At 43.1% G+C, this 20,910-nt stretch overlaps 1 protein-coding gene across 1 annotated transcript in view; it reads right to left on the reverse strand.

Moving 5' to 3' along the window:
* The window catches only part of SAXO1 (stabilizer of axonemal microtubules 1), a 94,797-nt gene extending 85,223 nt beyond the window's left edge, over nucleotides 1–9,574 (reverse strand). Inside the window, exon 1 of the mRNA XM_019415407.2 lies at nucleotides 9,228–9,574. Within this exon, the coding sequence (XP_019270952.2) occupies nucleotides 9,228–9,274 (47 nt within the window). The 5' untranslated portion in view covers nucleotides 9,275–9,574. The remainder of the gene's footprint in view (nucleotides 1–9,227) is intronic.
* Between the last annotated feature and the right edge of the window lie 11,336 nt (nucleotides 9,575–20,910).

The following is a 20,910-nucleotide window of genomic DNA, read 5'->3' on the forward strand; positions in this document are numbered from 1 at the left end:
AGATGAACATAAGGGAAAGGAAACAAAAATAATATAAAAACAGGGAGGGGGACAAAACAGAAGAGACTCATAAATATGGGGAACAAACTGAGGGTTACTGGAGGGGTTGTGGGAGGGGGGATGGGCTAAATGGGTAAGGGGCACTAAGGAATCTACTCCTGAAATCATTGTTGCACTAAATGCTAACTAACTTGGATGTAGATTTTAAAAAATAAAAAATAAAATTTAAAAATATCCTAGTTTAAAAATGAGCTAAGAACTCCAATAGACAACAGGTACATGAAAAAAAAAGCTCAATATCACTAATCATCAGGGAAATTCAAACTAAAACCACAGATAACACCTTATACTTGTCAATTGGCTATTCTCAAAAAAAAAAAAAAAAAAAAAAGGCAAGTGATGATCACTAATTTTTAAAAGTCCAAAGATGTTAGAGGAGCCTGGGTGGCTCAGTCAGTTGAGCATTCTACTCTTGATCTACTCAGGTCATGATCCCAGGGTCATGGGTTCAAACCCTGCATTGGGCTCACACTGAGCATGGAGCCGGCTTAACATTCTCTTGTGCATGCTCACTTGCTCTCCCTCTGCCCCTCTCCCCTGCTCACACTCTCTCTAAAATAAAATAAATTTTAAAAATCCAGAGATGTTGGGGTACCAGGGAGGCTTAGTCAGTTAAGTGTCCAACTTCGGCTCAGGTCATGATCTCACAGTCTGTGAGTTCAAGCCCTGCATCAGGCTCTGTACTGACAACTCATAGCCTGGAGCCTGCTTCGGATTCTGTGTCTCCCTCTCTCTCTGCCCCTCCCCTGCTTGTGCTCTGTCTCTCTCTCTCTCTCTCTCAAAAAAAAAAAAAAAGAAAAAAGAAAGAAAGAAAGAAAAGGAAAGGAAAGGAAAAAAAGAGAGAGAGAGAAAAGATCCAAAGATGTTAAAGGACCTGAATGAATTCACAAACCTAATAATCAAAACCAGGACTAGAATTCAAACATTCGAACTCATTGTCCCATGTTCTTTCCCAGACATTACTCATCTGAGGCAGGACAGAAGAACAATGTGTTCAATTAATCTTCTGCTTTTAATTTTGAGCTCTTATTCAGATATATATAGATTTTCTTTATTTGAAGAACAAAGTTACATCCTACTTAAAAGAAAAAAATGGATAGTTAAGGGGGAAAGTTTTGATTTTTTTAAATAATCATGTATAGGATAACGTTTCTAAAATTAAGTAACTGACCAGCATAGGCAGAAATGTAAGCTCTTTTTTTAATATTTATTTTAAGAGAGATAATGCATGTGTGAGGGAAGGGAGGGGGTGGGGGGAAGACAGAGAGAGGGAGACAGAGAATCCCAAGCAGGCTCCCCACTGTCAGCCCAGAGCCTGACATGGGGCTCAAACTCATGAACCGCAAGATCATGACCAGAGCTGAAATGAAGAGTCAAAGCTTAACCAACTGAGCCATCCAGGCACCCCATAACTTCTTCCTTGAATTATTTGTTAACTTTAGAATGAGACGCTTTGGGATATTCTGGATACCCAAGATATACGGATGTATTCAGGTAAGTGGTTACATTGACAGCCATTTAGAAACACTTTCCTTGAAGACCATCACAGATGCTTCAAAGTTATTTGGAAGGAGGCAATAAGGAAGAGAATAGAAGGGAATGGTAGCATATGCTAGGCAGTGAGGATCCCTTTAATCCCTAAGTCACTGTTTTTAAGACTTGGAAATGTCTAAACTGAATTAGAAACTTTACCTGAAGGTTAATGTCAACTTAAGAAGCATAATCATTGCTTGACTCAAACGTAAGCATCCCTGAGAGGGCAGAGGGCCTTCCCACTTGGGTGAGGAGCAGATTATATCTTTATGAACCCACTCTATCCTCCAAGCTTAATCAAATTCCCCAAGCAGTTAAGCACATCAGGCTGTATGAATTCTCTGCAGAGTATTTTTCATTACTCGCCAGCCAATAAACAGAATTAACACCCTTCCCTAGAGTGCAAGTTCTCCATGGGAGCAAAAGAGCTGATTCCCTCCTCCCAGGGCCTCACGACCTAGAACACAGACTGACAGCTTTACATTTACCTAATAACACTTATTTATGCCTTACTACTTATGCCAGGCATTGTTCTATTTGCCTATTTAATACTGAGACTCAATCCTCGCAACAACACCACAAGATAGGCTCTATGATCCCCATTTTACAGACGAGGGTGCAAAGGTTCTGCTCTAAAATGGTTCCACATGACACAGCTGGTAAGTGCAAAGGCTGGGATTTGAACCCACACGTTATGGCCCAGGCCCTGTGCTCCTAACTCCCACATTGCACTGCCGCTCATAGTAAACCATCAGCACACTGTTGAATAAAGAAAGGAAAATGACAAGAATGGCATGAAGGTACCTTCAAGGAAATATTAGCAAATTACCCATCCATTCAGGAGTTTTAACCAAACAACAGACTTAAAGTTGACCTAATTCAGATATTGGGTATTTGTTTTAATGGTGGGGGGAGATGCCGCTCTGTTGAGTACTTTGGAGAAACTGTTTTTGTTCATTTTGTCAGAGACAGGGAGAGAAGGAACAAGTAGGGGAGGGGTAGAGAGAATCTCACACAGGCTCCACACTCAGCATGGAGCCTGACATGCAGCTCAATCTCACAACCGTGAGATCATGACCTGAGCAGAAATCAAGAGTCAGACAACGATTGAGCCACTCAGGAGCCCCAGAGAAGATGGTTTTATCTGCACTGCTCACCTGCTCAGACACATCAGTGGCTGTCTTTGCTGCCCAAGGTCCACTCTTAGACATTTAAGAGCCCCACGCAATTACCTCCATGGAGCTTCTGACCTGACCTCCCTCTCAAGGCTTCAAGTGCTCAGTTGGATGTGATGTGTCCACCTCTCTATGCCACCATGCCTCTGCAGCTGGTATAGACAGTCCTGCCCCCAAGGTTTTCCTTCACAGCTCACCACTAAGTACCAGGCATGTGCTCCCCTCCCCCCGCCCCGCCCCCCCCCCAATCCTCACACCTACAGAAAGACTAAACCACCTGCACAAGCTCAAAGTGGCATAGCCACGATTTGAAACTGGGTAGCCTAAGTCTGGCAACTCTCTTTCCCCATGCCACAAGCAAATGACTCCCCTTCCTACAGCCTTCTCTGCTATCCCTTCCCAAAGGGAGCTCTCCCATCTCTGAAGTCCTACATCGCTTATTTTATCGGTCTTGTTCATTGGAAGCTTAGCCATTCCCCCCCCCCCCACAGGAGACCAGTCACCTTCCCAAATGAACTGTAAATCAGAAGGTCAGTCCAAAATATTTTAATATCAATAAAGGGAAAGGGGGGTTAAAAGTACCCACAGCAGACGGAATTAGAGCAGGGGCACTCAAAACTCTAAACTGACCAATTTGTACTCTGTAAAACTGAGATCATTTTAACTGCTGTAATCTGAATACTATGAAGTTGTGATTTCCTATCTGAAATTTGACTAATCATTCATACTTACTGAACTGATCTTTTATAAGATGAAATGTGTTTATGGACACTAAACGTTAATTCTGATATCACAAAAAATGCCATCATTTTTAAAGAGCACATAACAGAACACAAAGTGCACAATTCTACAATAAAAATAATTCAATGTTAAAGGAAAAGGGTGGGTTTTTTTTCTTGGCTCCTCTCTCTGGATTTGCTAAAGATAAAAAGCCACCAGCAAGCTTCTATTAAAAGCTGTTCTTTGTCCTTTTTTCTTAATCAGAATTTATGAAGTCAATTTTATTTAAATTAAAAACAAGAATTCTTCTTGAAACATGTAATATCAAACCAATTCCTTGATTTTTTTTCCTTCCTCTTAATTTGTAACAGAGACTCTAAGAAAATAAAATCTAGGGTTAAGGAAATTTCCATCAATGTGAAGAAAATATTTTCCAAAATTAAAATAACAAGTTCCTCCCTGGTTAACATAACTGATTTAAGTTGCAGATACATGACTGGCCCTGAGATCACCTTCCTCCCCAAGCTCTGTGAAAGGGCCAAATCCACATCCTTTTCAACAACTCGCAAGTCCTCTATGGGACTACCTTTTTTATGAAATGCTGCACATACTACCAATGCTACATAAATATTTCATGATACATTACCCCGTCTTGGAATTTTCTGCAAGGCTGCACAAAGTCTTTAAAATAGCACACTGCAAGCCATAAAATAATCAGATATAAAAAGCAAGCTATATCAACCCCTCGATTAACTGTTTTTTAACATGAATTTCAGAAAAAGTAGTGTTATTACACTTTAATCTCAGAAGAGAGATTTGCTATTTTTATTACTTTACTAAAAGGCTTTAAGAATTACACCTTTTTTAACATCAAATATTATTTCTTAACTGGACAGGAGCCTTCATATTACAATCTGTAGTCAAAAATAGCCCAGTGGGACTTGAAAACAGACCACAGACTGTGAACTGTAATAGTCAGTACACTCTCTGACACACAGTAGATGAATAAAATTTCATCGATTGACCTAAATTGTGCCTAAAGCTTAACAAAATGTGTTCTTATGTATTAAAATGAATCTCAATGCTTCAATTCCACTATCTGTAAAATTAAAGGGCTAGTGACCATTAGGATCCCTTTTGGCCTTAAAAATCTGACATTTTACTTCATCTACAGCCCTCTCCCAACCCCAGTTTCAAATTTAATAATTTGGGACATAAATAGCTCAGTAAACCAAAAACATCCACAGGGAGAACAGAGGCTAAGATCAGGGAATCAAACTTCCAAACTAAGCAATGCTTCCCATGTAGAGGGATCCCCAGGAAGATAATAATGTATGAGAAACTACTTTTACAATTTTTAAACACTACATATGTGTAAGGTGGTATAATACTGAAAACTAAAGAGTAGCATTTTTTTCCATAATATGAAATGCTGATGATACTCAAATGTAATTGGAAATCCTATTCTCTCAGACACAAAAGTAGGGTCACTATACTCAAATCCCCCAATATAGCTCTGTTGTCCAGATAATTAAGTGATAAGACGGTGAAAAAAAATGTTCAACTGTTCACTTTCTTGTGTTTCTTCAACCCATGAATAGTTTGGCTTATTTGGGACTGATTACATTGAAAAGAGAATATAACATTTCATTGTAATAATTCCACTTGCCAGACTTTGATGGTCAAGTGGACTGTTGTAGAGCCTTGAGCTTGATGCAGTAAAATACGTGTGGTTTGTTCAAACCAGCAAAGTTCATCTAAAGGGTTTTATTTTGGTTTTCTGTTTTGTGTTTTTGTTTTGAATGTTAGAATCTTTAGATTTAGATATTTGAAACACCATCCCTTTCTAATCTGACCTACTGCTCAACGTATACCACTTACGGAGCTCTGCTGGGCTCTAAAATATAATTGCTCATTTTAGAAAACAATGTGGTAAATTTAAATGGTAAAACAATATGGTAATTTAGAAAATTAAACTAAGGAAAACCCAGAACTCCAAGGTTTTGTTTCCCACTTAGGCTGGTCTCTGACTTAAGGAGAGATGGTTGGGAGAAGGCTGCCATCTTGTGGCCAAGAGTAAGAACTTGTTCCAAGAGCAGAGCCCATGCCCAGAGCCTTTGACAGCTGCTGCTGCAGGAAGGAAGACTTCCTCTCCAGGAACCTGTGCATCCCAAGCTTCTCCACTAACAAGAAGCAAGTCTTCAGAAATACAGTTGAAAGGACAACTCTTTGCATAAACCTAGCCTTAGGAGGAAGATGAAGTGGGAGAGAAGAGGGAGAGGTATGGGCTTCCTTAGCAGTACAAAGAACCTCCACAACTCTGGTCTAAAAAATTAAAAGAAACCAAGCCGAGAGAGGTCAAGTGACTCAAACCCCAATCTCCCCTCTTCCACCAAAGGGCCCTCTCCTCTGACAGACTTCTTCGTCACACATACTTTTCCTCCAGATTTCTCATCACTTTCCCATAACCTCAGGCTGGGAAGCGTCAAAAGTTATTGACATCCAGGGCTTAGAAAACACCTATAAAATTCTTTTCATTTCATCCCAACACACCTTGGAGATTTAACTTGAGGTGAGGAGGATGAGGACTCCCAGATAATGAGACTCTAGATCAAGGTTGTCTAGTGAAATTTCTGTGATGATGAAAATGATCCCCCATCGGCACTGTCCGATAGAGTGGCCACGACGCCCATGTAGCTATTGCAGTGAGGAACTGAAGTTTTCATTTTATTTGCTTTTAATTAATTTTGATGAAATGGTCCACGTGACTGGTGGCTACCCCACTGGACAGTACAGCTGTAGATCTTGCCTTCCTAATCCATTCCAGTAGATCACCTTAACAAACAAAAAAATATATATTTTTATTCAAAAAGCTGTTTGACTAACAAATAGAGAATAGTAATATTACAGAGCACACAAAAATAGAAAACGCGGTCTCTGCTTTCCAGGAGTATACGATCAAGTGGGCACGGATAAAGCAGGCAGACTCATAACTAGAACCGAGAACACAGGGAGAAGGGTCACTCTTTGATGGGGAGCTACAGGACTGGGTTAGTGGAGACTTACAACCAAAACAGGGCCTTAACAGGTCGCACAGCAGGAGGAGGGGACACAGGCATTGAAAGAACATGGAGGCAAGAGCAAGGAACAGAGATGGGAGGTCATGAGGTATGCACAGGAAATGCCAGAAAGCTCTATCCACCTCAAGGAGTGGCTTTGTGTAAGCCAATCTTTGGAGGGAACGTTAGAAAAATGTGTTAGGACCAGTTTCCAAACATAAAAATGAGAGACCCTAGGAAGGAACTATGGGAATAAAAAGGAGGGGACCAATTAAAGAAAGACCGAAGAGGAGGAAACCAGACTTTGGAAATAATTCTATCTTGGAGATGAGGGAGAAGAGAAGATTCCAACTTTTAAACCCAGGGCACGTGGAACGTTGCTGGCACCATTAATGGGGCAGATACGGGGACAGGGGGGAAACAGTGAACGCTCGAAGGCTGTTGAAGTTAATGAGATAGCCAGGTGGGTCAACACCTACTTTGAGAAGTGAAAGAAGACAGAAGAGAAGCGGGGCGACGGATGTGGGTCAAACCAGAGACCACAGACTGCGACCATGGAGTGGAGGGGTAGATACAGGAGGAGGAGGAAGCAGAGAGAACCAAGGATGCCTGTGATGGTGAATAGCCCCCTTGCAGGGATGGAGGAGACACAGAATCATTAGGAAAACCCAGAGAAGCAGTTCGCCTACAACAGGGATGGGAGGGGGACTTCTCACTGCATGTACTTTGCACCTCTTGGATAAGCATGCCTACCTTCCTAACTACTTAGGTGCTGAGCAAAGATGGAAAATAGGCCTTCGATCCCCATGCCCACAACAGTGCAGATTAAACCCTAATGACAACCTGATCTCATTATCTCAGGAGGAGGCCGGAGGGTGAAGTGAAGGGCCCCCCCAGGGGATGGTGAGCCATAGAGGTTTTGCCTCTGTCATGTGGAAAGGTAGCCCTAAACTAAAACATAATTTGGCACCACCTATCAATGCTTAAAAGCAAGACCCATACTCGTATATGATCTAGATCAGTGGTTCCCAATCCTAGCAAATGGTCAGAATCACCTGAAGACGGCCAGCGAGGCCCACCCTCAGAGAGGAGGGTTGAACAGTCTGGGCAACCGACCTGGGCTCCCCAGGTGACTCTCATGATCAGCCCAAACTGAGGACCATCCATTGATTCCAAACATGTATAAGGCTTCTAATCCAGTTTTTAGAGTTCTCTTTAGTATTCCCCACTACCAGTGCCATCTTTTACACTCTTGTGCACATTGTGGTGGGCAAGCACTTTTTGTAACTTCAAGACGTCAAGCTATATCAAGCACAATCTAATAGCAGGAGACTCACATTATCTCATTTAATCCTTAGAGAATCCTAGAGACATTCAGTTCCCTGCCCAAGATCCCACAATTAGCCACAGCCCAGAACAGGCCCACCCCTCTTTCTGATGCCTCTCCACAGTCCCCAAGCCCAACAGTTCCCCAGATGTCCTGGGAAGCAACTGGAAGGAGCATGTCAGATTCCGTGAGATACAAGAAAGGAGTCAGTCATAGAACTTTAAGGAAAGCCCACAGTTTCTCCCTGGGACTACCTGCCTTTGTGGAGCTTCACCCAGGATTGGTCTTTAAAGGCAACTGGCCTTGGGGCACCTGGATGGCTCAGTCGGTTACGGTTAAGCGTCGCACTCTAGATTTCAGCTCAGGCCATGATCTCATGGTTCCTGAGTTCGAGCCCGCCTCAGGCTCTGCATTGACAGTGTGGAGCCTGCTTGGGGTTCTCTCTCTCTCTCTCTCTCTCTCTCTCTCTCTCTCTCTCAATCTCTCCCTCTTTCTGCCCTTCCTGCATGTTCTCTCTCTCTCTCAAAATTAAAAAAACAAAAACTTTTAAAGGCAATTGGCCAGCACAAGGGCGCAAAGTGATTTCCTTTCCTTATTCTTGTTCAAATCTGCACCAGGGGGAAACAGGTGTTGCAAATACCTACCACTTCTCTGATGAAATAGCAACAACATCTCACTCCGAGGAACTCTGACACAGTAAAGGACTCCTCTTCCCCAACCTACCCCCTTCCAAAAGTCCAACAAAAGCAGCAAGATTCATCCCAACCTGGCGAGGGGCTTTCCATCTTTGACACTTTCTAGGCTGCAGGGAAGGGAGCACACACTGGGGGGGGGGGGGGGGGGGGGGGGGGGGGGGCGCTGCCGGGGTTTCGACCTCTGTGCAGCTCTGGGTGAAGGAACACATTTAAAGGCCCCAGGACAGGGGCGCCTGGGTGGCTCAGTCGGTTGAGCGTCCGACTTCAGCTCAGGTCATGATCTCACGGTCTGTGGGTTCGAGCCCCGCGTCGGGCTCTGTGCTGACAACTCAGAGCCTGGAGCCTGCTTCGATTCTATGTCTCCCTCTCTCTCTGACCCTCCCCCATTCATGCTCTGTCTCTCTCTGTCTCAAAAATAAACATTAAAAAAAATAATAATAAAAAAAAAAAATAAAGGCCCCAGGACAGCCACGTTCGCCCAGACTGAGTCAACGCGGCCGCCCTGAATGCTAGCCTAACTGCAGCCTAAAAAATGGTGACAAGCGGACAACTCCGCCGTGGTGCCGCTTCACCACTCGGCACAGGCTTACTCTCAGCCTAGCTCGCAGAGTCTGAAAATCCCGCTCCTGGATCCTTGGCCAGGGCGCGGCCCCCTTACCCGCAGGTGCACAGGTCGCAGAGGCACTTCCTCTTCACCGGGGCCATCCCGACACCTAGATGTCCGCTCAGAGCATCCCCTGACGCCGCCGCCTCGTGGGCCCCAACCTCCTCTCTGGGGACACGCCCAGTCTCGAGGGCCTTGGCAAAAGTTCTGAATATTTACTCCAAAGCAAACTTAAGTGGCCTTTTGCAAAGTCGGGCCGTCTGTTCCCTTCCCGGAGCTGGCCTCACACAAGAGCAGAAGTGAGCGTGCCCTGCGCACCAGCCCAGGTGACCTCCCCCTGCGCGCGCAGCCCCGGCCTCTGCAGGCCCGACCCATGCACCTGGAGCAGCTGCCCGCGCCCAGGAAGCCACGGGGCCTCTGTGACGTCCCCAGGGACAGGAGCTGAACCACAGGGTGGCAGTGATGTCACAAGGGCCGCTTGTGAGGTCAGGACGCGCCCAGAACCTCACCCGGCGGCCCAGGACAAATGTTCCCTATTGAACCGTAAAGAAACCGAAAGGCGAAGGTTGTGACGGCTTTGGAAAACTCGCAGGTGCGCCAGTCAGCAAAAGCCATGAGCACGTGTGCAAAAGGGCCGAAAAGGCCAGTCATCACATGCGGTGGCATTTTCTATCTCTAGGATCTGTGATGCCCCTTTAAAAAGGCATCCTTTGACCTCCTTTCGGCTGGCCCTAAATACCATTTCCGGGTCTTCTCATAGAAATCCATACCTTTGGCTCCACCCTCCCATCCACCTTGAACTCTTGAGAACAAAGCAGTTTCAGGGTGCCTAGGCCTTTCTCGCTCAGGTGGGTGCTTACTCGCTTTTCCAGGTGCTAGTAATGATGCCTGGGCAGTGGTCCTCATTTTAGAGCTCAGGTTTAGCCATCGGAAACACCCGGCTTCATAAAAGCCAGATTGCCAGCCCCCACCCCACCCTGGAAGTTTGATCCAGTAGGTCTGGGGTGAGTGGAGAATGTGTATGTCTGACAAGTTCCCGAGTGTTGCTGATGCTGCTGCACCAGGGACCACACTTTAAGAAGCACAGCTGCAGAGGTTCTTTTGGCCTCTGTCGTCCTTCCCTGATCCTGATCCTGAGAACCACCACAGATCCTGCCCAGAAGCCACCTCCAGTCTGGGACTCTAGTTCCCTCGGGAAGCCAGGTGATTCTGATCATGAGGCAAGCTGAGTTGTTTGGAATCAGACATCATGGCTTCCTGGTTGTGGGAAATAGGAGTTTCAGGTATGGACAGTCCTATGTTGTTTTTTTTTCCATGCTCGCTAACCCTCCCCATTCATTTTAGTGAACGAGTCAGAGCACCTTCAACTGCAGGCCACTTAATATTCCAAGTTTTGGGGGTTTACTTTCTTCCACGTTAGGCTCCAGAACGGAGGGCAGCAAACTATTGCCTGCAAGCCAAATTCAGCTGGCCATCTGTTTTTACATGGCTAGTCTACTAAGAATGGTTTTTACTTTTTTTTTAAAATGTTTTATTTATTTTTGAGAGAGAGCATGCATAAGAGGGGGAGGGGCAGAGAGAAAGGGGACAGAGGGTCTGAAGCGGGCTCCATGCTGACAGAGCGAGCCTGATGCGGGGCCCAAACTCACAGACGGTAAGATCATGACCTGAGCCAGTCAGATGCTCAATTGACTGAGCCATCCAAGCACCCTAGGTTTTACATTTTTAAATCGTTGAAAAAAGTAAGACTATTACATGACTCACCAAACATAAAATCCAAATTTTAGTGTCTCTAAATAAAGTTTTGAGTTTTGTCAAAAAATTGGTAGAAATATTCCTGGTTTTGCTTGTAGGCCCACAAAAGAACTAAATATGTACCATCTGGCTTTTTACAGAGAAAGTTTACCAATCCCGGATCTAGAAAGTCAAAAAGGTAGATCCAGAGGAGAGCAAAGCTTACTGATCTTTCTTAAGAACAGAAGAGTATGGGGGTGCCTGGGTGGCTCAGTTGGTTAAGCGTCCGACTTCGGCTCAGGGCATGATCTCACAGTGGTGAGTTCGAGCCCTACGTCGGGCTCTGTGCTGACAGTTCAGAGCCTGGAACCTGCTTCACATTCTGTGTCTCCCTCTCTCTCTGCCCCTTCCCTGCTCATGCTCTGTCTCTCTCTGTCTCAAAAATAAAAAGTAAAAAAATAAAAAACAGAAGAGTATGAAGCTGCTCCTTGCCTTCCTGTAGGAAAGATGGAAACCTTGGGGGTTCGGGAGACAAGACGGAGAGGTGGGAACTATTGAAAGCCAAGGCAAAGCCTGCCTGCCATCCATTGACAGGGAACATCACATAATTTTTCCAGAAGAACTAAAATCCTGGACACCAGCCATGTCTTGACATCTGCCTAAACATGATCCATGAGTCTTCCAGAAGAAGGATGCCCCATTCATGCCCACAGACTTTAATGAGAACCACCTCCCATTCAAACTGCCTTTGTGGATAGATCTTGTCAACAACCTGTGTGTAGTACGCCCAACCTCCCCCATCCCTGCCTTCAACAGAGTGGAGATCTTGAAAGATGAATGGGGTGTGGAGAAAATAACCTCAACACTGGTACTTCTGCAGAGCCCATGCTGGCCAGCACAACCTGCCCCCACCCCGCTTTCTACACTCACTGCCCACATTTTGTTAGTTCCAGCCAACTCTACCCTGCCCCATCTAAACACCTCCATAACCCTGTGCCAAATGTCCTTGCCTGCAAAGAATTTACTGTCACTTGCTATATGCTAAACACCTGTGCATGCTTTCCCACAGGTTCTCTCATCTATCTCTTAAAACTGACAAAATCTGGGGCACTGGGGTGGTTCAACTGGTTGAGTGTCCAACTCTTGATTTCAGCTCAGGTCACAATCCCAGGGTCATGGCATCAATCCCCACGTCAAGCTCTGTGCTGAGCATGCAGCCTGCTTGAGATTCTCTCTCCCTCTCCCTCTACCCCTCCCCAACTCATGCACGTGTGCTCTCTCAAAAAATTTTTTAACTTAAAAAATCTATCATATTACAAATCAAAACACTGAAGCTAGGAGTCAAACTCAAGATTACACAGCTGATAAGTCCTGAAATTGGGATTCAGGCTCACCTAGGTCTTTCTTTTTAAACTTTTCCACTTAAGAAAAGGACAAAGTAAAAGAATGAATGGGGGAATTTGGAGAACATAAAGATCACTGCAAACAGTGTTTTCTCTTAGTATTGTCCATTTGCTTCTTAATAGGACCATCTTTATTTAATATTTCCCCAAAATCTTTTTGTAAAATTGACACTACTCTGTGAGGCTACAGAATTTTTATTCCTTAGCCTTGTAACTAACTCACCCAACCCCCAGCTTCTTGCTGTACATTATCTGAAAATCTCTTTGTAGAACATTGTTTAAAAAATCTATAGTTATTGCTTTGAGTGCAAAGCACTTTAGGAAAACACTGTCTTCTCAGCACCCTAAATAATTAGGATTGCTAAATTTCACTGGCACCAACAGAAGACATAAATAAGACCATCATAAGACACAAATTAAGCACCTAACATTAACCATTCAGTCACTCCACATTGCCATTGACAGGAAACATCACAAACACTTAGTGGTCCCCTAGCTCTTTCAAACCAAGCATTGTGCTGAATAATGGAGACACAGACAGTGTCCTCATGGCCCTTAATCTAGACAGAGAAATGGGCAACCAAAATATTGCCCAAGTATATCACTATAAACTATTAAAGGGTGACGAAGCAAAAATAGAAGGGTCTGGTGACTTCTGTCAGATATTTGAGGAAGAAATAATAGCAATTCTATACCTACTCTTAAAAAATAGAGAAAGTGGGGCGCCTGGGTGGCTCAGTCAGTTAAGTGTCTCACTCTTGGTTTCAGCTCAGGTCATGATCTCCCAGTTCACGGATTCAAGCCTCGCGTCAGGCTCTGCGCTGACAGTGCAGAGCCTGCTTGGGATTCGCCCTCTCCTCTCTCTGCCCCTCCCCACTTGCATCTCTCTCTCACTCTCAAAATAAATAAAAATAAATGTTTTTAAAACATAGAGAAAAGAACGCTTCCAGAAGCCAGTATGACTCTGATTCTAGAGTCAGATAAAATTGTCACGCAAAAATGACAGGCCAATATCTCTCATTAATATGAATGTAAAAATCCTTTTAAAACATTAGCAACCAGAAACCAGCAACGTATAAAAAGGATGACATAATATGACCAAGAGGAATTTAGCCCAGGAATACAAGGTTGTTTTAATAGGGGAAAATCGATGTCATGCACCACTTCAGTTGAATAAAGGAGAAAAACTACCTGATCTCAATAAATTCAGAAAAGTCATTTTGTAAAATCAACACTCAGTTGTGACAAAAAATCCTCAACAACTTAGGAAAAGAAGCGAATTTCCTTGACTTAATAAAAGGTATTTACAAGAAAGCTACAACTACCATCATACATGGTGGTAAGACTGAATTCTTCCCCTATGATGTGGGGAACAAGACAAGATGTCTGTTTTCACTGCTTCTATTCAACATCCTACTGGAAGTTCCCCTCAGTGGAATAAAAAGAAACTAAATGCATCAAAATTAAAAAGGAAAAAATAAAACTGTCTTTAGTTCAGATGCCATGATCCAATATGTAGAAAGTTTTAAAAAATCCTATAAAAAAAAAAACTAAAAAAACTACTAGAAATAAGAAGCAAAGCTTCAGGAGACAAGATCAATTACAAAAAAAAAATGACTTTCTAGATCTTCACTATTCAGTTAAATTAACGATCTGATCCACAATAGCACCAAAATCAATAAAACAGCTAGGAATAAATATAACCCTAAAAGTGCAAAACTCCTACAGTAAAAACTACAAAACACTGCTGAAAGAAATTAAAGATCTAAATGAATGGTGAGATTTATGATGTGAATGGGTTAGAACATTCAATATTATTAAGAAGGCAATCATCTCCAAGTTGAGTTACAAATTCAATGCAATCTCTGTCAAAACTCCAGCAAACTCTTTTTAAAAAATTTTTTTAATGTTTATTTATTTTTGAGACAGAGAGAGACAGAGCATGAACGGGGGAGGGCCAGAAAGAGAGGAGACACAGAATCCAAAGCAGGCTCCAGGCTTCAAGCTGTCAGCACAGAGCCCAACGTGGGGCTCAAACTCACAGACCGTGAGATCATGACCTGAGCCGAAGTCAGACGCCCAACCGCCTGAACCACCCAGGTGCCCCCAGCAAACTTTTTTCATAGAAATTGGCATGCTGATCCTAAAACTTTGTATAGAGGGCAAAGGACTGAGAATAGCCAGACAATTCTTCAAAAGAACAACAAAGAGGACTTAAACTACCCAATTTCAAAACTTATCAAAACTATACGTAAAGTAATCAAGACAGTGTGATATTGGCTGAAGATGGACGTACAGATCAAGGAACAGAACGGAGAGTCCATAACTAAACTTTTGTATTGATGACCAATTGATTTCCAAAAAAAAGTGGCCAGGCACTTCAATGCAGAAAGGATGGTCTTTTCAACAAATGATGCTGGGATGATTGGACACCCATATTTGGAGTGGGGTATAACTTACACCGTGACATAGTTCATACAAAAATTAACTCAAAGTGCATCATAGACTTAAATGTAAAACCTAAAACTATAAAGCTTCTAAAAGAAAGCAGGTAAGCCAATCTTTGTGACCTTCAGTTAGACAAAAATATCTTAGATATACACCAAAATCATGATCCATAAAATAATCCATAAAAATGAGCAGACTTCATCAAAATCATTTACGCTTCAAAAGACAGTTAAGAAAACAAAAAAGACAAATACAGATTGGGAGAAATACTTGCATATCATTTATCTGATAAAGGACTTGTATCCAGAATATACAAAGAACTCTTACAACTCATAATAACACACCCCAATTTTTAAAAAAAAACAAATGATTGCAAGAGATAGATCACCAAAGAAAATATACAAATGCCTAATAAGTGTATGATGAAAAGATGCTCGTGCAGAAAGGAGTTAACGCAGCAAGCCTAGAACTGTTATCCTTGGAAAGTCCTGGTTGTGACGATTACCACTGGCTAAGAACCTGGAATTCAGGAACGTTCTGAACATTCCCTGATAACAATGGCTTGCTGTGCTGAAACAATGTGGTTCATGCTGAACACCTGCTTTTTCTTCTGGGAACCAAAATTCTGTGGAATTTTGGTACATGTGAAGTAGACAGTACCCGTAGGGTAAGCCCCCTTAAGCCCTCGGCCCTGAGTCCCTAATGAGATTTCCTGGCAGACAGCATTTCAGTCTGTTGTCACAGCTCATGGGGGAATGAAGTACGTCCTGGGTGACTTCACTGACAGGGGACTTTTGGAAACCTGTACCCGGCTTCCTCCAGATTGCACCCCTTGCTCCTTTGACATTTGATGACTTTGCTATGAGTCCTTTCACTGTGATAAATCGTAGCCATGAGTGCCACTTCAAGCTCAGTTCTGTGAGTGCTCCTAGCAAATTACGGAACCTGGAAGCAGCGGTCAAGACCCCGAACACAAGCCACGTCGTCAATAATCACTAGGGATATGCAAATTATAACCGGAAGGAGATTCCACTTCCCAGCCATTACAATGGCTATAATTCAACATTGTTGCTGAGGATATGGAAAAAGTGGAGTCGTCATATATTGCTGGTAGGAGTGTAAAACAGTACAGCTACTTGAGATGAGAAAATTTTGGCAGTTTCTTAAAAAGTTAAACAGGCACTTATCACAGGATCGGCAGTTTCACTCTTAAAGTACCGTTTGAAAAAGAAAACCACAGGCCCAACATGGTGTCACTTAAACCAAGTCCCCAAACTGGGGCTTAATACCCAATCTAATTGCAGGTTCCACCTCCCCCAGAAATGTGGCCTTAACTGGTCAGTGAGGAAAACTTTTCTTTCCATCAGCGCCAATAAGTCTATCACCTTGGTCCTCTCCATCCCTCAAAGAAAGATGAGGTGATCTACATGATAAGACGCCTTGCTTCCTGCTCCACGCCCCCCAAACAGCCTCAGCTGAGGCAATTCTTTTCTTTTACTAAACACCATTTTTGCCCCTACCCTCCATCTGTAAGAACCTTCCAACTCCCAGAGCGCCTCTCCGCTTGCTAGATGGGGTGCTGCTCAATTCATGAATTGTTTAATAAAGCCAATTAGATCTTTACATGTGCTTGGTTACGTTTTGCTGTTTGACAGATGTGGTGGCAGCAGGCGGGTCTGAAGCGAAGTTCCCAAAGCATTCAGGGACAACGAGAAACACAGGCGTGATACCTGCAACCCTTTACATTCACTTTCTCAGGTTTCTAAGGGCCGTGGGTGAGCTGCTTGAGATCTGAGCTCTGCTGCTTTGGAGTCTAATCGGCCTTCGGGTCAGCTTGAGCCCGCAGACAGTTGACAGGCGGTTCTGCCCAGAGCCACCTAAGCTGATCCCTTTGTCTGGAGCCCAGTTGTGCTGGCAGTTGTGCCTGGAACCCCAGTGAGGTGGCGGAGAGGTCCCCCCTGAGCCAGCCCCTGGCCCTCAGGCCACAATTCCCCAGGTTGAGAGCCTCAGCAAGGTTCTATGGGACTTGGTGATGGTGTGCACAAGGCCTTCTTATGACCAGGACATATCACTGCTAATATATTAAGGCACATGTTTGTCCCGTCTTGTGTAAATAAAGGCTACCGCTAGCAGGATCATGAAGGCCCCAAAGCTGCAAAGCCGATGGGCACCAGTCAAGCATTTAGAGGTTGTTAGAGAGCTCCCAACCTCAAGAAGACTCCTGTGATAGGCTAAGTTGGTCAGGGACGGGTTAAAGTGACACTAAGTCACCCACCAAGCTTAAGAAAACTTCCGTGCAACAAGGTACACTGTTACAAAACATGCAAAATCCCCAACCCTGCAGCACATACCCTTTTAGGTATTAGTTTGGCTCCGAGGAACCCAAAGCCTTAGCTGATGGGATCTTTAAGTCCTAAAAGGTCAAGTGTGCTACTTTCCAGCACACCTGCTTGTTTTATGTCTAGGAACAACAGCCCAAGGAGCTGCAGACGTCTAGCAAGATAAGAATTTTTTTCACTAAAAATAACCTAGAAGTACAGTGGCCATCCACTATGGGGGAAGTTCCAATTAGACAAGATTGTTCATTTAAGAAGTGCACTTGAAGTTTCCCAAATTAAATAATAGAATGGGATGCCTGGTTTAACTGGTAACAGACGCTTCCAAAAGGCTTTAAGATTCCAAAATCATCTCATTGAAAGAGTCATCACAAAAGGCTAATAAAAAAATTAAATTAAAACCACAAGAGCTGCCAAAGACAAAAGATAATAAGACTGGCTTAACTCCCACCAGCTCGCCTCTGTCTGAGGCTGGCCTCCAGGCATTCTTCTTGTCAATTCAGAACTTTAGAGGTCAACCCCCACCCAACCCCCGGTAGGCCTGTCTGGACCAACAAAGGAACACACAGGCCTAGACTCAAGGAGTAGGAGTGCTTGCTTATCATTCAAAGGAAAGGAACCTGTAAGATGAGTAACCAGCACTGGCCTAGAGACATAATCACCAAATGTACCTAATGAAATCTCTAACATAAAAAATAAAGATTTTTTTTTTTTAGATTCCAAGCCTCTTAAGTTGGAAAAGACCTCTGGGGGACTGAGCACCTGCTCACAGGACTTCACGGGCTTCCAATCAATAGTCTCCACCTTCACAGGAGACCCCAATTTTGCCTTTAAAAATACTCACTTTGCAAACCATCAGAGAGTTCGAGACTTTAGGGCTTTAGTTCCTGGTCCTCCTGGGTGGTGCCACAGCAATAAATAGCCTGTCTTTTTCCACTGCAAAAGCTCAGTGGCTTTTTATTGGCTTGCTGCACAGCCAGTGAACCAACTCATTTGGCTCAGTTACATATTCTTCTTTACCTGAGTACTCAGTCTCCCAATATTCTGTCTGAGCAGCCTTTCCACTCTGAAAAGATAAACCTTTCAAATAAAACTGCCTGAGGTTGCAGGTGATCTTCCTCGGGTATCTTTCATTCCTTGGTCAAAGACTAAGTAAACAATTTCTTTTTTTTTTTTTTTTAAGTTTAGTTTTGAGAGAGAGAGAGGGAGAGAGTGTGTGTGTGTGTGTGAGCAGGGTGGGGGAGGGACAGAGAGAGAGAGGGAGACAGAGAATCTGAAGCAGGCTCCAGGCTCCATGCTGTCAGCAAATAAAATAAAATAAAATAAAATAAAATAAAATAAAATAAAATAGTCATCAGAGAATGACAGCCCTCATGCCATTGAAAACGTCCTTACAAAGTGCTCCTGACCACAGACACTGCTGGAAAACTAAAAGATGCTAGAGACCAACCAAACCCAAGGGGTTCGCTGCTGGGCATGCATCAAATTGACCACAACCCAAGGACGTATTGAAAGCAAGGAACTTTATATTCCTTGTTACAAGTAACCCTAGGGAGAGAGCTCTCAAAGCACTGGCTTCTTGAGGGGTTAGTACAGGAAGCTTTTCTTCGGTGTGTGAGGGGCGGGGGCAGGGAGCTTGAGTAAGCATTTCGGTTCAATCATGTCAACATGCTAGTGCATACGTCTGTAGCGGCCAAGGGCAGGCTGCTCCAAGATGGGCCACGTTGGCACCAAGACTGATTTAAAACAGCCTCATCTGAATTCTTTTCTTTTGCTAATCATTTTCTTGCCCCCACCTTCCATCTGTAAAAACCTTCCATTTTGGACAACTCTTCAGAGTACCTCTCTAACTTGCTAGATGGGATGCTGCCTAATTTGAATTATTTAATGCAGCCAGTTAGAGGGCGCATGGGAGGCTCAGTCCGTTAAGCATTGGACTCTTGATTTCAACTCAGGTCATGATCTCACTGTTCGGTTTGTGAAATGGAGCCCCGCTTCAGGCTCTGCACTGACAGCGGGGAGCCTGCTTGGAATTCCCCCTCCTTTTCCCTCTGTCCCTCCCCTGCTTGCACTCTCTCTCAAAATTAATTAATTAATTACAATAAATAAAAAAAATAAAAAAAAAAAATAAAGCCAGTTAGATCTTCAAATTACCTTGGTTGAATTTTGTTATTTAACAGTATTTACTCAAGAGAAATGAAAACATATGATCACACAAAAACTTGGATATGAATGATCATGTAGCAGTTTTCATAACGGTAAAAACTGGAAATACCCCCAATCTCCATCAACTGGAGAATGAACAAACAAAATGCAGTCATCCACATTCATACAATGGAATATTATTCAACAACAAAAATAAAGTACTAATAGATGCTACAATATGGATGAGCCTTGAAAACCACGCTAAGAGAAAGAAACCAGATGTTTTCAAAACTAGACATTACATGATTCCGTTTACATGAAATTTCTAGAGAAGGAAAATGTATAGAGACAGAAAGCAGAAGAGTTGTCGCCTGGGTCTCAGGGTGGGAGCAGAGATTGACTACCAACAGAGACAACGGAACTTATGGGGATAGTGGAAATATTCTAAAACTTGAGTTGTGGTGATGGAATCGTACACTTACGTACAATGGATGAATTTTACAATATGTAAATTATACCTCAATAAAGCTTTTTTAAGTACAAAAAAAATCCCTTCCAAAAAGTCCCCTTTAGTAACATTATCAAATTATTATTATTATTCAGTGTTGAATAATTTAGGTCGATATTTCTCTCATTTCCAAACCAGGTGGCAGATATTGAACACATGCATTTATTGGTCTCTTTCTAAAGTGAGATTAAAGAGATGAGAAGACAAGGACAAAGATGGTATAAGAGATAATAAAATCAAATTTGAGGAAGCAGAAAAGCACAAGGAAGCCTGGTAACTGAAATCCTTATCCAGCAATGGCAAAAGCCAAGAAGCATTATTTTTACCACAGAACGTCCAAAATATTCAAGAATTGGCAGCATCAGTGAGAGTAAAAATTACACTAAATAAAGGATGATTGGCTGAAGATCTACTTAAGAAGCGATAAGACCCACAGATAACTTCATTTCACATAGCTGAGCAACTGTCCCTCTCCTACCTAACAATCACCATTTTTATTTCCTGGAAAAAGTAAAACAGAGGGTCTCTGAAGTGGGGGGAACACCATGCACAGTGAAGACCAAAGTACCATACTGAAAACAAGAGGATTTTTTTTAAGTTTGTTTTATTTTATTTTATTTTATTTTATTTTATTTTGAGAGAGAAAGAGAGAGCATGAGAGGGAGAGAGAGAATCCCAAGCAGACTCTGGCTGTCAGCTCAGAGCCCAACTCAGGGCTCTATCTCATAAACTGTGAGATCATGACCTGAGCTGAAGTCATGAGTCAGACACTGAACTGACTGAACCACCCAGATGCCCCCAAAAGAGGATTAAGCAAAGTCTCTCAACCGAATATTAGGACCCTAGCTTACTTCTCCCAGAATGACCAGAATGCTGTTTATCAGATTTATATTTGCCCTAGTCCAAAAGAACCTTGGGAGAAATCAAACCAGCCAGAGGACAGGTCTAAAGATGCAGGCAACAGAAGTTCCCTCAAATAACTGGCTCATCCAGATCACCCTTCAGTGAATCTCATAGTTTGCCAGTGCTACTCATAGGTTTCAAATAACATGAAATAGGACTAGACAACCAAAGATCACTAGATAACTGAGGAACGTTTCTAATGTGAAAAAAGAAAAACCAAATCAAAAGAACAATTCAGAAGAAACCAAGACTAAACAGAA

Source organism: Panthera pardus, unplaced genomic scaffold (assembly GCF_024362965.1).
Source record: "Panthera pardus isolate Hobbes unplaced genomic scaffold, ASM2436296v1 HiC_scaffold_20, whole genome shotgun sequence".
Lineage (NCBI taxonomy): Eukaryota > Metazoa > Chordata > Mammalia > Carnivora > Felidae > Panthera > Panthera pardus.